At 45.2% G+C, this 13,242-nt stretch overlaps 1 protein-coding gene across 1 annotated transcript in view; it reads right to left on the reverse strand.

Moving 5' to 3' along the window:
• Positions 1-216: 216 nt before the first annotated feature.
• Positions 217-13,242, reverse strand: part of ZFTRAF1 (zinc finger TRAF-type containing 1) — a 28,034-nt gene continuing 15,008 nt past the window's right edge. The window contains exons 3-4 of the mRNA XM_062505023.1: positions 9,688-9,899; positions 217-628 (exon numbers count right to left, since the gene is read on the reverse strand). Of these exons, the coding sequence (XP_062361007.1) occupies positions 237-628; positions 9,688-9,899 (604 nt within the window). The 3' untranslated portion in view covers positions 217-236. The remainder of the gene's footprint in view (positions 629-9,687; positions 9,900-13,242) is intronic.

Consider the following 13,242-nt stretch of genomic DNA (forward strand, 5'->3'; position numbering starts at 1 on the left):
GTTTCAATCCAACTTCTGACGCTTTCAAGCCAATTCCGTTGTTCCCGAGCCTTTCCCGTAACACCACGACCAATTCTCGACTCCTCCACCCGCTTCCTCTCACTTCAAAACCCCCTCCCACCGTTTCAACCACCGCCAAAACTCATCCACACCTCCCCCTTCCCCCCTCCCAAAAAAAAAAAAAAAAAAAAGGAAAAAAAAAAAAAAAACCCCAAAAAAAAGTCGTTCTTTTATTATTATTTTTGGATCTGGAATATAAAAAGCCGCAGGTTGATGTTCTTGGCCGCCAGCAGTTTGTTGCACTCCACCGAGTCGACGATGGGCAGCGCCATGTAGTCGGTCTCGTTGCTCTCGTTGCTGAAGACGAAGTGGTAGATGACGGGGTTGATCTTGACGTCGTCGTAGGGCCCTTCCAGCAGCAGGAAGGAGCATTCCATGGGGGACTGGACCTTGCTCTTGAGGATCAGCTGGAAGCTCAGCGTGCGCTTGCACGACAGGTTGGGGTTGCGCTCCGAGTCGTTGACGCGCGCCTTCAGCACCCAGGTCTGGTTGAGCACGGTCAGGCGCGGCGTCTCGTAGTAGAGGCGCGTGATGAAGTCGTCGGTGCGGTACGGGCGGAACTGGACCTCTGGGGAAGGGAGAACGGGAATGGGAATGTGGGGAGGAAGGCGAGGAGTGGTTGGGATGAGGGGGGTTGGCAATTCCCAGTGGTCGTTATCCTAAAAAAATTCTGGGGATGATCAATGGAGCCTGACGGGATTTACCGTTATCCCAAGGAATTCCCAAAGTTATCAATGGATCCTGACAGGATTTACCGTTATCCCAAGGAATTCCCAAAGTTATCAATGGATCCTGACAGGATTTACTGTTATCCCACGGAATTCCCAAAGGTATCAATGGAGCCTGACTGGATTTACCGTTATCCTACAGAATTCCCAATGTTATCAGTGGATCCTGACAGGATTTACCGTTATCCTTCGGAATTCCCAAAGTTATCAATGGAGCCGGACAGGATTTACCGCTATCCCACGGAATTCCCAAAGTTATCAGTGGATCCTGACAGGATTTGACGCTATCCCAAGGAATTCCCAAAGTTATCAATGGAGCCTGACAGGATTTACCGCGATCCCACGGAATTCCCAAAGTTATCAGTGGATCCTGACAAGATTTACCGCTACCCCACGGAATTCCCAAAGTTATCAATGAAGCCTGAAAGGATTTACAATATCCCACGGAATTCCCAAAGTTATCAATGGAGCCTGACAGGATTTACCGTTATCCCACGGAATTCCCAAAGGTATCAGTGGAGCCTGACAGGATTTACCGTTATCCCACGGAATTCCCAAAGTCATCAATGGATCCTGACAGGATTTACCGTTATCCCAAGGAATTCCCAAAGTTATCAATGGATCCTGACAGGATTTACCGTTATCCCAAGGAATTCCCAAAGTTATCAATGGATCCTGACAGGATTTACCGTTATCCCACGGAATTCCCAAAGTTATCAATGGATCCTGACAGGATTTACTGTTATCCCACGGAATTCCCAAAGGTATCAATGGAGCCTGACTGGATTTACCGTTATCCTACAGAATTCCCAATGTTATCAGTGGATCCTGACAGGATTTACCGTTATCCTTCGGAATTCCCAAAGTTATCAATGGAGCCTGACAGGATTTACTGCTATCCCACAGAATTCCCAAAGTTATCAATGGATCCTGACAGGATTTACCGTTATCCCACGGAATTCCCAAAGTTATCAGTGGAGCCTGACAGGATTTACCGTTATCCCAAGGAATTCCCAAAGTTATCAATGGATCCTGACAGGATTTACCGTTATCCCACAGAATTCCCAAAGTTATCAATGGAGCCTGACAGGATTTACCGCTATCCCACAGAATTCCCAAAGTTATCAATGGATCCTGACAGGATTTACCGTTATCCCACGGAATTCCCAAAGTTATCAGTGGAGCCTGACAGGATTTACCGTTATCCCAAGGAATTCCCAAAGTTATGAATGGATCCTGACAGGATTTACCGTTATCCCACGGAATTCCCAAAGTTATCAATGGAGCCTGACAGGATTTACCGTTATCCCAAGGAATTCCCAAAGTTATCAATGGAGCCTGACAGGATTTACCGTTATCCCACGGAATTCCCAAAGTCATCAATGGAGCCTGACAGGATTTACTGCGATCCCACGGAATTCCCAAAGTTATCAGTGGAGCCTGACAGGATTTACCGTTATCCCACGGAATTCCCAAAGTTATCAGGCGATCCTGACAGGAATTACCGTTATCCGACGGAATTCCCAAAGTTATCAGTGGATCCTGACAGGATTTACCGCTACCCCACGGAATTCCCAAAGTTATCAAGGAAGCCTGAAAGGATTTACAATATCCCACGGAATTCCCAATGTTATCAGTGGATCCTGACAGGATTTACCACGATCCCACGGAATTCCCAAAGTTATCAATGGATCCTGACAGGATTTACCGTTATCCCACAGAATTCCCAAAGTTATCAATGGAGCCTGACAGGATTTACCGTTATCCCACGGAATTCCCAAAGTTATCAATGGAGCCTGACAGGATTTACTGCGATCCCACGGAATTCCCAAAGTCATCAATGGAGCCTGACAGGATTTACTGCGATCCCACGGAATTCCCAAAGTTATCAATGGATCCTGACGGGATTTACCGTTATCCCACGGAATTCCCAAAGTTATCAATGGATCCTGACAGGATATACCGTTATCCCAAGGAATTCCCAAAGTTATCAATGGATCCTGACAGGATTTACCGTTATCCCACGGAATTCCCAAAGTTATCAATGGATCCTGACAGGATTTACTGTTATCCCACGGAATTCCCAAAGGTATCAATGGAGCCTGACTGGATTTACCGTTATCCTACAGAATTCCCAATGTTATCAGTGGATCCTGACAGGATTTACCGTTATCCTTCGGAATTCCCAAAGTTATCAATGGAGCCTGACAGGATTTACCGCTATCCCACGGAATTCCCAAAGTTATCAATGGATCCTGACAGGATTTACTGCTATCCCACAGAATTCCCAAAGGTATCAATGGAGCCTGACAGGATTTACCGTTATCCCACAGAATTCCCAAAGTTATCAGTGGATCCTGACAGGATTTACCGCTACCCCACGGAATTCCCAAAGTTATCAATGAAGCCTGAAAGGATTTACAATATCCCACGGAATTCCCAAAGTTATCAATGGAGCCTGACTGGATTTACCGTTATCCCACAGAATTCCCAAAGTTATCAGTGGATCCTGACAGGATTTGACGCTATCCCAAGGAATTCCCAAAGTTATCAATGGATCCTGACAGGATTTACCGTTATCCCACGGAATTCCCAAAGTTATCAATGGAGCCTGACAGGATTTACTGCGATCCCACGGAATTCCCAAAGTTATCAATGGATCCTGACAGGATTTACCGTTATCCCACGGAATTCCCAAAGTTATCAATGGATCCTGACAGGATTTACTGCGATCCCACGGAATTCCCAAAGGTATCAATGGAGCCTGACTGGATTTACTGCGATCCCACGGAATTCCCAAAGGTATCAATGGAGCCTGACAGGATTTACCGTTATCCCACAGAATTCCCAAAGTTATCAGTGGATCCTGACAGGATTTACCGTTATCCCACGGAATTCCCAAAGTTATCAGTGGAGGCCGACAGGATTTACCGTTATCCTTCGGAATTCCCAAAGTTATCAGTGGAGCCTGACAGGATTTACCGTTATCCCACGGAATTCCCAAAGTTATCAATGGAGCCTGACAGGATTTACCGTTATCCCACAGAATTCCCAAAGTTATCAGTGGATCCTGACAGGATTTACAATATCCCACGGAATTCCCAAAGTTATCAATGGATCCTGACAGGATTTACCGTTATCCCACGGAATTCCCAAAGTTATCAATGGAGCCTGACAGGATTTACCGTTATCCCAAGGAATTCCCAAAGTTATCAATGGATCCTGACTGGATTTACCGTTATCCCACGGAATTCCCAAAGTTAACAATAGAGCCTGACAGGATTTCCCGCGATCCCACGGAATTCCCAAAGTTATCAATGGAGCCTGACAGGATTTACCGCGATCCCACGGAATTCCCAAAGTTATCAATGGAGCCTGACAGGATTTACCGTTATCCCACGGAATTCCCAAAGTTATCAATGGATCCTGACTGGATTTACCGTTATCCCACGGAATTCCCAAAGTTAACAATAGAGCCTGACAGGATTTCCCACGATCCCACGGAATTCCCAAAGTTATCAATGGATCCTGACAGGATTTACCGTTATCCCACGGAATTCCCAAAGTTATCAGTGGAGCCTGACAGGATTTACCGTTATCCCACGGAATTCCCAAAGTTATCAATGGAGCCTGACAGGATTTACCGTTATCCTACGGAATTCCCAAAGTTATCAATGGATCCTGACAGGATTTACCGTTGTCCCACAGAATTCCCAAAATTCTCACCAGATCCCAAACTGAGTTCACCAGGATGCTCCAAAGCCGGGATCCCAATCCCATCCCAGTTCATCCCAATCCTATCCCAGTCCAATCCTACTCCATGCCAATCCTATCCCAGTCCATCCCAATCCCATCCCAATCCCATCCCAGTCCAATTCCACTCCATCCCAATCCTATCCCAATCCCATCCCAGTCCAATCCCACTCCATCCCAATCCTATCCCAGTCCATCCCAATCCCATCCCAATCCCATCCCAGTCCATCCCAATCCCATCCCAATCCCATCCCAGTCCAATCCCACTCCATCCCAATCCCATCCCAGTCCATCCCAATCCCATCCCAGTCCAATTCCACTCCATCCCAATCCTATCCCATTCCATCCCAGTCTATCCCAGTCCCATCCCAGTCCATCCCAACGAAGTCGTCGGTGCGGTACGGTTGGAACTGGACCTCTGGGGAAGGGAGTACAGGAATGGGAACGTGGGGAGGAAGGCGAGGAGTGTTTGGGATGAGGAGGGTTGGGAATTCTCAGAGCTGTGATGGGATTCCAACAGAATTTGCCGATATCCTAAAGAATTCCCAAAGTTGTCACCAGATCCTAAACTGGAGCCACCAGGATCCCACAGAATTCTGGGAATTATCAATGGATCCTCACATTATTCACCGTTATCCCACAGAATTCCCAAAATCATCACCACATCCTACAAGGATTCACCGTTATTCTACGGAATTCTGGGAATTATCAATGGATCCTGAACTGGAGTCACCAGAATCCGACAGAATTCCCAAAGTTGTCACCAGATCCTGAACTGGGGTCACCAGGATTCTCCAAAGCCGGGATCCCAATCCCATCCCAATCTCATCCCAGTCCATCCCAGTCTATCCCAATTCCATCCCAATCCCATCCCAGTCCATCCTGTTATCCTATCCCAATCTCATCCCAGTCCATCCCAATCCCATCCCAGTCCATCCCAGTCTATCCCAATTCCATCCCAATCCCATCCCAGTCCATCCTGTTATCCTATCCCAATCCCACCCCAGTCCATCCCAATCCCATCCCAGTCCATCCCAGTCTATCCCAATTCCATCCCAATCTCATCCCAGTCCATCCCAGTCCCATCCCAGTCTATCCCAGTCCATCCCAATCCCATCCCAGTCCATCCCAAAGTTGTCATGGAATCCTGACTGGAGTCACCATTACCCCACCGCATTCCCTAAATTATCACTGGATCCCAAAGGGATTCATCATTATCCTCCAGAATTCCCCAATTTCTCACTGAATCCCATCAGGATTCACCCGGATCCTACAGAATTCCCAAAATTATCACCAGATCCTAAGAGGAGTCACCTGGATCCTCAAAAATTCCCCAAATTCTCTCTGAATCCTAACAGGATTCCTCAGGACCCTATAGAATTCCCAGAATTATCATGAGATCCTAAACTGGATTCCTCAGGATCCTACAGAATTCCCGGAATTCTCACCGGATCCCACCGGCATTCACCGTTATCCTCCGGAATTCCCAAATTCCCACCTCGGATCCAACCCCAAGGCCTGGGATTCCTTCCGGAATTCCATGAGAAATCCCAAATTCCGGCTTCCCGCAGGGAAACCTTTGGAAAAACCTTCGGAAAACCCTGAGAAACCCCCTCCAAAAAAGAAAAGCTTTGGAAAAGCCAAAAAAAAAAAAAATCTTTTGAAAACCATTGGAAAATCTGGGAAAACCTTGGGAAAATCTTTGGAAAGCAATGGAAAATCTTGGGAAAAGCCAAAAAAGCTTTCAGAAAATCCAGAAAAAAGCTTTGGGAAACCCTGGGAAACATTAGGAAAATCCAGGGAAACCTTGGAAAAACCTGGAAAATCTTCAGAAAACCCACGGAAAACCCTTGGAAAACACCCGGAAACTCACAAAAATCTTCCCAAAACAACAGAAAATCTTTCGGAAAAAAAGTGAAAACCCTAAAAAAATGCGGAAAACCCTGAAAAACCTTTGGAAAATTCTGGAAAAGCTTTGGAAAACCGCAAGAAACCTTTGGAAAACCCTGGCAAAACCCATAAAAACTTCAGGAAACCTTTGGAAAACCCCAAAAAACTTTCAGAAAACCTTGGGAAAACCTTTGGGAAACCCCAGAAAACTTCCGGAAAACTCCAGAAAACCTTGGGAAAACCCCGGGGAAAATGAAAAACCCTTCAGAAAATCTTGGAGAAACCCCAAAAAAAACTTTGGAAAACCTTCGGAAAACAAGGGGAAAACCCTTCAAAAATCCCAAAATCCTTGAGAAAACCTAAAAAAATTCTGGAAAACCCTGAGAAAACTTGGGAAAACCCAAATAATGCTCTAGAAAACTCCAGCAAGTGATGGAAAACCCCTAGAAAATCGTTGGAAAACCTTGGAAAAAACCCTGGAAAATCCCAAAATAATCTTCAGAAAACCTCGGGAAAAACCCAAGAAACTTCTGGAAAACTCCAGAAAATGCTGGAAAAACTCTGGAAAACCCAAAAAAACCTTCCAAAAACCTCGGCCAAAACCCCCAAAAAAACTTTTGGAAAACCCAAGGAAACCTCGACAAACTCCAAGAAAACTTCTGGAAAACTCCACAAAACCTTGAGGAAACCGCGGAAAATCTTTGGAAAACCCCAAGAAACGTCTGGAAATCCTTCAGAAAATCTCTTGAAAATCCCAGAAAACTCCTGGAAAACTCCATAAAAACCTTGGAAAAACCCAGGAAACCCTCAGGAAAACCTGGGACAACCCCAAAAGAACCTTCAGAAAACCTTGGAAAAACCCCAGGAAACTTTTGGAAAACCTTCACGAAACACGGCAAAACTCTTCAAAAACCCCCGAAATCCTTGAGAGAACCCCATCCCAAAAAAAAATGTCTGGAAACCCCAAAAAAAACTTCCAGAAAATTCCAGAAAACATCGGGAAAACAGTGGAAAACCTTGGAAAACCCCAAAAAAACTTTTTGGGAAACTCCAGAAAACCTTGAGGGAAAACCCTGGGAAACCTTTGGAAAACCTCGGCAAAACCCCAAAAAAAACCTTTGGAAAACCTTTGGAAAACGCCGGAAAACTTCTGGAAAACTCCGCAAAACCTTGGGAAAACCACAGAAAACCTTTGGGAAAACTTCAAGAAAACCTGTGGAAAACTCCAAAAAATCTTGGGAAAACCACAGAAAACCTTGGGAAAACCCAAAAAAACTTCTGGAAAATTCCAGAAAACATCGGGAAAACAGTGGAAAACCTTGGAAAATCTTTGGAAAACCCCTAAAACACTTCCGGGAAACTCCAGAAAACCTCGGAGAACTTTTGGAGAACCTTCAGAAAACCTTGGGAAAACCCAAAAAAACTTCTAGAAAATTCCAGAAAACATCGGGAAAACAGTGGAAAACCTTGGAAAATCTTTGGAAAACCCCTAAAACACTTCCGGGAAACTCCAGAAAACCTCGGAGAACTTTTGGAGAACCTTCAGAAAACCTTGGCAAAACCCCAGGAAACTTTTGGAAAACCTTCACGAAACACGGCAAAACTCTTCAAAAACCCCCGAAATCCTTGAGAGAACCCCACCACAAAAAAAAAAATTTCTGGAAAACCTCAAGAAACCTTGGGAAAACCCAAATAATCCTCTAGGAAACTCTAAATAACGTTGGGAAAACCTTGGCAAAACCCCCAAAAAAACCTCAACCAAAGCTCCCCAAAGGCCAGGAAGGCTCGGGAAAAGCGGGAATTCCGGCGCTTCCGTACCGGTGTAGCCGATCTTCTCGAAGCTCAGCAGGCTGAAAAAAACCTTGGGAAAAAAACCCAAAAAAACTTCCGGAAAATTCCAGAAAACATCGGGAAAACAGTGGAAAACCTTGGAAAATCTTTGGAAAACCCCTAAAACACTTCCGGGAAACTCCAGAAAACCTTGAGGGAAAACCCCCGGGAAACCTTTGGAAAACCTCAGCAAAACCCCGGAAAATCCCAAAAAAACCTTTCAGAAAACCTTGGAAAACTTTTGGGAAACTTCTGGAAAACTCCAAAAAACCTTGGGAAAAGCTCAGGAAACCTTGGGAAAACCCAAAAAAACTTCTGGAAAATTCCAGAAAACATCGGGAAAACAGTGGAAAACCTTGGAAAATCTTTGGAAAACCCCTAAAACACTTCCGGGAAACTCCAGAAAACCTCGGAGAACTTTTGGAGAACCTTCAGAAAACCTTGGCAAAACCCCAGGAAACTTTTGGAAAACCTTCACGAAACACGGCAAAACTCTTCAAAAACCCCCGAAATCCTTGAGAGAACCCCATCCCAAAAAAAAAAAATTTCTGGAAAACCTCAAGAAACCTTGGGAAAACTCAAATAATCCTCTAGGAAACTCTAAATAACGTTGGGAAAACCTTGGCAAAACCCCCAAAAAAACCTCAACCAAAGCTCCCCAAAGGCCAGGAAGGCTCGGGAAAAGCGGGAATTCCGGCGCTTCCGTACCGGTGTAGCCGATCTTCTCGAAGCTCAGCAGGCTGAAAAAAACCTTGGGAAAAAACCCAAAAAAACTTCCGGAAAATTCCAGAAAACATCGGGAAAACAGTGGAAAACCTTGGAAAATCTTTGGAAAACCCCTAAAACACTTCCGGGAAACTCCAGAAAACCTTGAGGGAAAACCCCCGGGAAACCTTTGGAAAACCTCAGCAAAACCCCGGAAAATCCCAAAAAAACCTTTCAGAAAACCTTGGAAAACTTTTGGGAAACTTCTGGAAAACTCCAAAAAATCTTGGGAAAACCACAGAAAACCTTGGGAAAACCCAAAAAAACTTCTAGAAAATTCCAGAAAACATCGGGAAAACAGTGGAAAACCTTGGAAAATCTTTGGAAAACCCCTAAAACACTTCCGGGAAACTCCAGAAAACCTCGGAGAACTTTTGAAGAACCTTCAGAAAACCTTGGCAAAACCCCAGGAAACTTTTGGAAAACCTTCACGAAACACGGCAAAACTCTTCAAAAACCCCCGAAATCCTTGAGAGAACCCCATCCCAAAAAAAAAAAATTCTGGAAAACCTCAAGAAACCTTGGGAAAACTCAAATAATCCTCTAGGAAACTCTAAATAACGTTGGGAAAACCTTGGCAAAACCCCCAAAAAAACCTCAACCAAAGCTCCCCAAAGGCCAGGAAGGCTCGGGAAAAGCGGGAATTCCGGCGCTTCCGTACCGGTGTAGCCGATCTTCTCGAAGCTGAGGAGGCTGAAGATGCTGTTGTAGAGCTGCATCTCCTTCTTGCGGGTTTGGTCCATCTCGTCCAGGATGTCCATGAGCTCGTTGCCGGTTTTCGTGGGATGCGTGCACTCGGATTCGTGCACGGAGAGCTCGTGGAAAGGGCCCTGCCAGGGGCAGCCGATTCGCTTGTACTTGCACTGGGTCACCCTGGGACGGCGGGGAAAAAGGAAAATAAAAAATTGGGGAATTCTCTGGAGGGGGTTTGATAAAGGGAAAAATGGGGGGTGGGAATGGGGGGGGAAAGGGGAAATCGGAGAGGGAAATTTGGGAGGGAAATGGGGAATCGGAGGGGGAAATTTGGGATGGAAATGGGAAATTTGGGATGGAAATGGGGAATCAGAGAAAGAAATTTGGGATGGAAATGGGAAATTTGGGATGGAAATGGGGAATCAGAGGGGGAAATTTGGATGGAAATGGGAAATCAGAGTGGGAAATTTGGGATGGAAATTGGAAATCAGAGAAAGAAATTTGGGATGGAAATGGGGAATCAGAGGGGGAAATTTGGGATGGAAATGGGAAATTTGGGATGGAAATTTGGGATGGAAATGGGGAATCAGAGGGGGAAATTTGGGATGGAAATGGGAAATCAGAGGGGGAAATTTGGGAGGGAAATGGGGAATCAGAGGGGGAAATTTGGGATGGAAATGGGAAATTTGGGATGGAAATGGGGAATCAGAGAAAGAAATTTGGGATGAAAAAGGGAAATCAGAGAGGGAAATTTGGGAGGGAAATGGGAAATTTGGGATGGAAATGGGGAATCAGAGAAAGAAATTTGGGATGAAAAAGGGAAATCAGAGAGGGAAATTTGGGAGGGAAATGGGAAATTTGGGATGGAAATGGGGAATCAGAGGGGGAAATTTGGGATGGAAATGGGAAATTTGGGATGGAAATGGGGAATCAGAGAGGGAAATTTGGATGGAAATGGAAAATCAGAGTGGGAAATTTGGGATGGAAATGGAAAATCAGAGGGGGAAATTTGGGATGGAAATTGGGAATCAGAGAAAGAAATTTGGGATGGAAATGGGAAACCAGAGGGGGAAATTTGGGATGGAAATGGGAAATTTGGGATGGAAATGGGAAATCAGAGTGGGAAATTTGGGATGGAAATGGGAAATCAGAGGGGGAAATTTGGGATGGAAATGGGGAATCAGAGGGGGAAATTTGGGATGGAAATGGGGAATGAGAGGAGGAAATTTGGGATGGAAATGGAAAATCAGAGGGGGAAATTTGGGATGGAAATGGGGAATCAGAGTGGGAAATTTGGGATGGAAATGGGAAATCAGAGGGGGAAATTTGGGATGGAAATGGGGAATCAGAGGGGGAAATTTGGGATGGAAATGGGAAATCAGAGTGGGAAATTTGGGATGGAAATGGGAAATCAGAGGGGGAAATTTGGGATGGAAATGGAAAATCAGAGAGGGAAATTTGGGATGGAAATGGGAAATCAGAGTGGGAAATTTGGGATGGAAATGGGAAATCAGAGAGGGAAATTTGGGATGGAAATGGGAAATCAGAGTGGGAAATTTGGGATGGAAATGGGAAATCAGAGTGGGAAATTTGGGAGGGAAATGGGGAATCAGAGGGGGAAATTTGGGAGGGAAATGGGGAATCACAGGGGGAAATTTGGGATGGAAATGGGAAATCAGAGTGGGAAATTTGGGATGGAAATGGGAAATCAGAGTGGGAAATTTGGGAGGGAAATGGGAAATCAGAGTGGGAAATTTGGGAGGGAAATGGGGAATCAGAGGGGGAAATTTGGGAGGGAAATGGGGAATCACAGGGGGAAATTTGGGATGGAAATGGGAAATCAGAGTGGGAAATTTGGGATGGAAATGGGAAATCAGAGTGGGAAATTTGGGATGGAAATGGAAAATCAGAGTGGGAAATTTGGGATGGAAATGGGAAACCAGAGAGGGAAATTTGGGAGAGATGTCCAAGAGGAACCTTGGGAATTTTTAGGTGTGGAACCACAAAAAAAATCCCTCTGAAAAACCCAAAAACGCCCAGAAATTGCCTTAAAAAATCCCCTAAAAAATCCTAAAACATCCCCAAATAATCCCCAAAAAAATCCGAAAATAGTCCTAAAAAATCATTTAAAAATGCCCCCAAAAAACTCCAAAAAATCCTAAAAAACCACTTTAAAATACCCCTAAAAATTCCCAAATAAACCCAGAAAATCACTCCTATCCCAAAAAAGAAACCCAAAAAAACCTCTAAAAAATCCTCAAAATATCCTAAGAAAACCCCTAAAAATCCAAAAAAAATCCTCAAAAAAGCTCCTAAAATCCCCATTCAATCCCATTAAACCCCCAGTAAGCCCCATTAAACCCCATTAAATCCCCAGTAATCCCAATTAAACACCACTAATCTCCCATCCCATCCCATTAAACCCCATTAAAGCCCCATTAAACCCCATTAACCCCATTAAACCCCATTAACCCCATTAACCCCATTAACCCCATTAAATACCATTAAATACCATTAAACCCCCATTCACCCCCCTTAACCCCATTAAACCCCATTAAAGCTCCATTAAACACCCATTAACCCACATCAACCCCATTAAACCCCATTAAAACCCCATCCCACCCCATTAAACCCCATTAAATCCCCATCCCACCCCATTAAACCCCATTAAACCCCATTAAACCCCATCCCTCCCCATTAAACCCTCACAAACCATTAAACCCCCATTAACCCCATTAAACCCCATTAAAGCTCCATTAAACCCCATTAAACCCCATTAAACCCCATTAAACCCCATTAAATCCCCATCCCACCCCATTAAACCCCATCCCACCCCATTAAACCCTCACAAACCCCCATTAACCCCCACTAATCTCCATTAAACCCCCATTAACCCCCATCCCACCCCACTAAACCCCATTAAACCCCCATTAACCCCCATCCCATCCCATTAAACCTCATTAATCCCCAATACCCCCCATCCCAGCACACTACACCCCCATCCCACCCCATTAAACCCCACTAAACCCCATCCCACCCCAGTAACCCCCATCCCACCCCACTAAACCCCCACTAAACACCATTAAACCCCCATTACCCCCCATCCCATCCCATTAAACCCCAATAAACCCCAATAAATCCCCATCCCTCCCCATTAAACCCCCATTAACCCCCATCCCACCCCAGTAACCCCCATCCCACCCCATTAAACCCCATTACTCCCCATCCCACCCCATTAAACCAGACTAAACCCCCATCCCACCCCAGTAAATCCCATTAAACCCCATTACCCTCCATGCCACCACACTAAACCCCCATCCCACCCCACTAAACCCACATCCCACCCCATTAAACCCCCATTAACCCCCATCCCACCCCAGTAAACCCCATTACCCCCATCCCACCCCACTAAATCCCCACTAACCCCCATCCCACCCCCCTAAACCCTCATCCCACCCGATTAACTCCCACTAAACCCCCATTAAACCCCCATTATCCCCCATGCCACCCCATTAAACCCCAC

This window comes from Cinclus cinclus, chromosome 1 (assembly GCF_963662255.1).
Source record: "Cinclus cinclus chromosome 1, bCinCin1.1, whole genome shotgun sequence".
Classification (NCBI taxonomy): domain Eukaryota; kingdom Metazoa; phylum Chordata; class Aves; order Passeriformes; family Cinclidae; genus Cinclus; species Cinclus cinclus.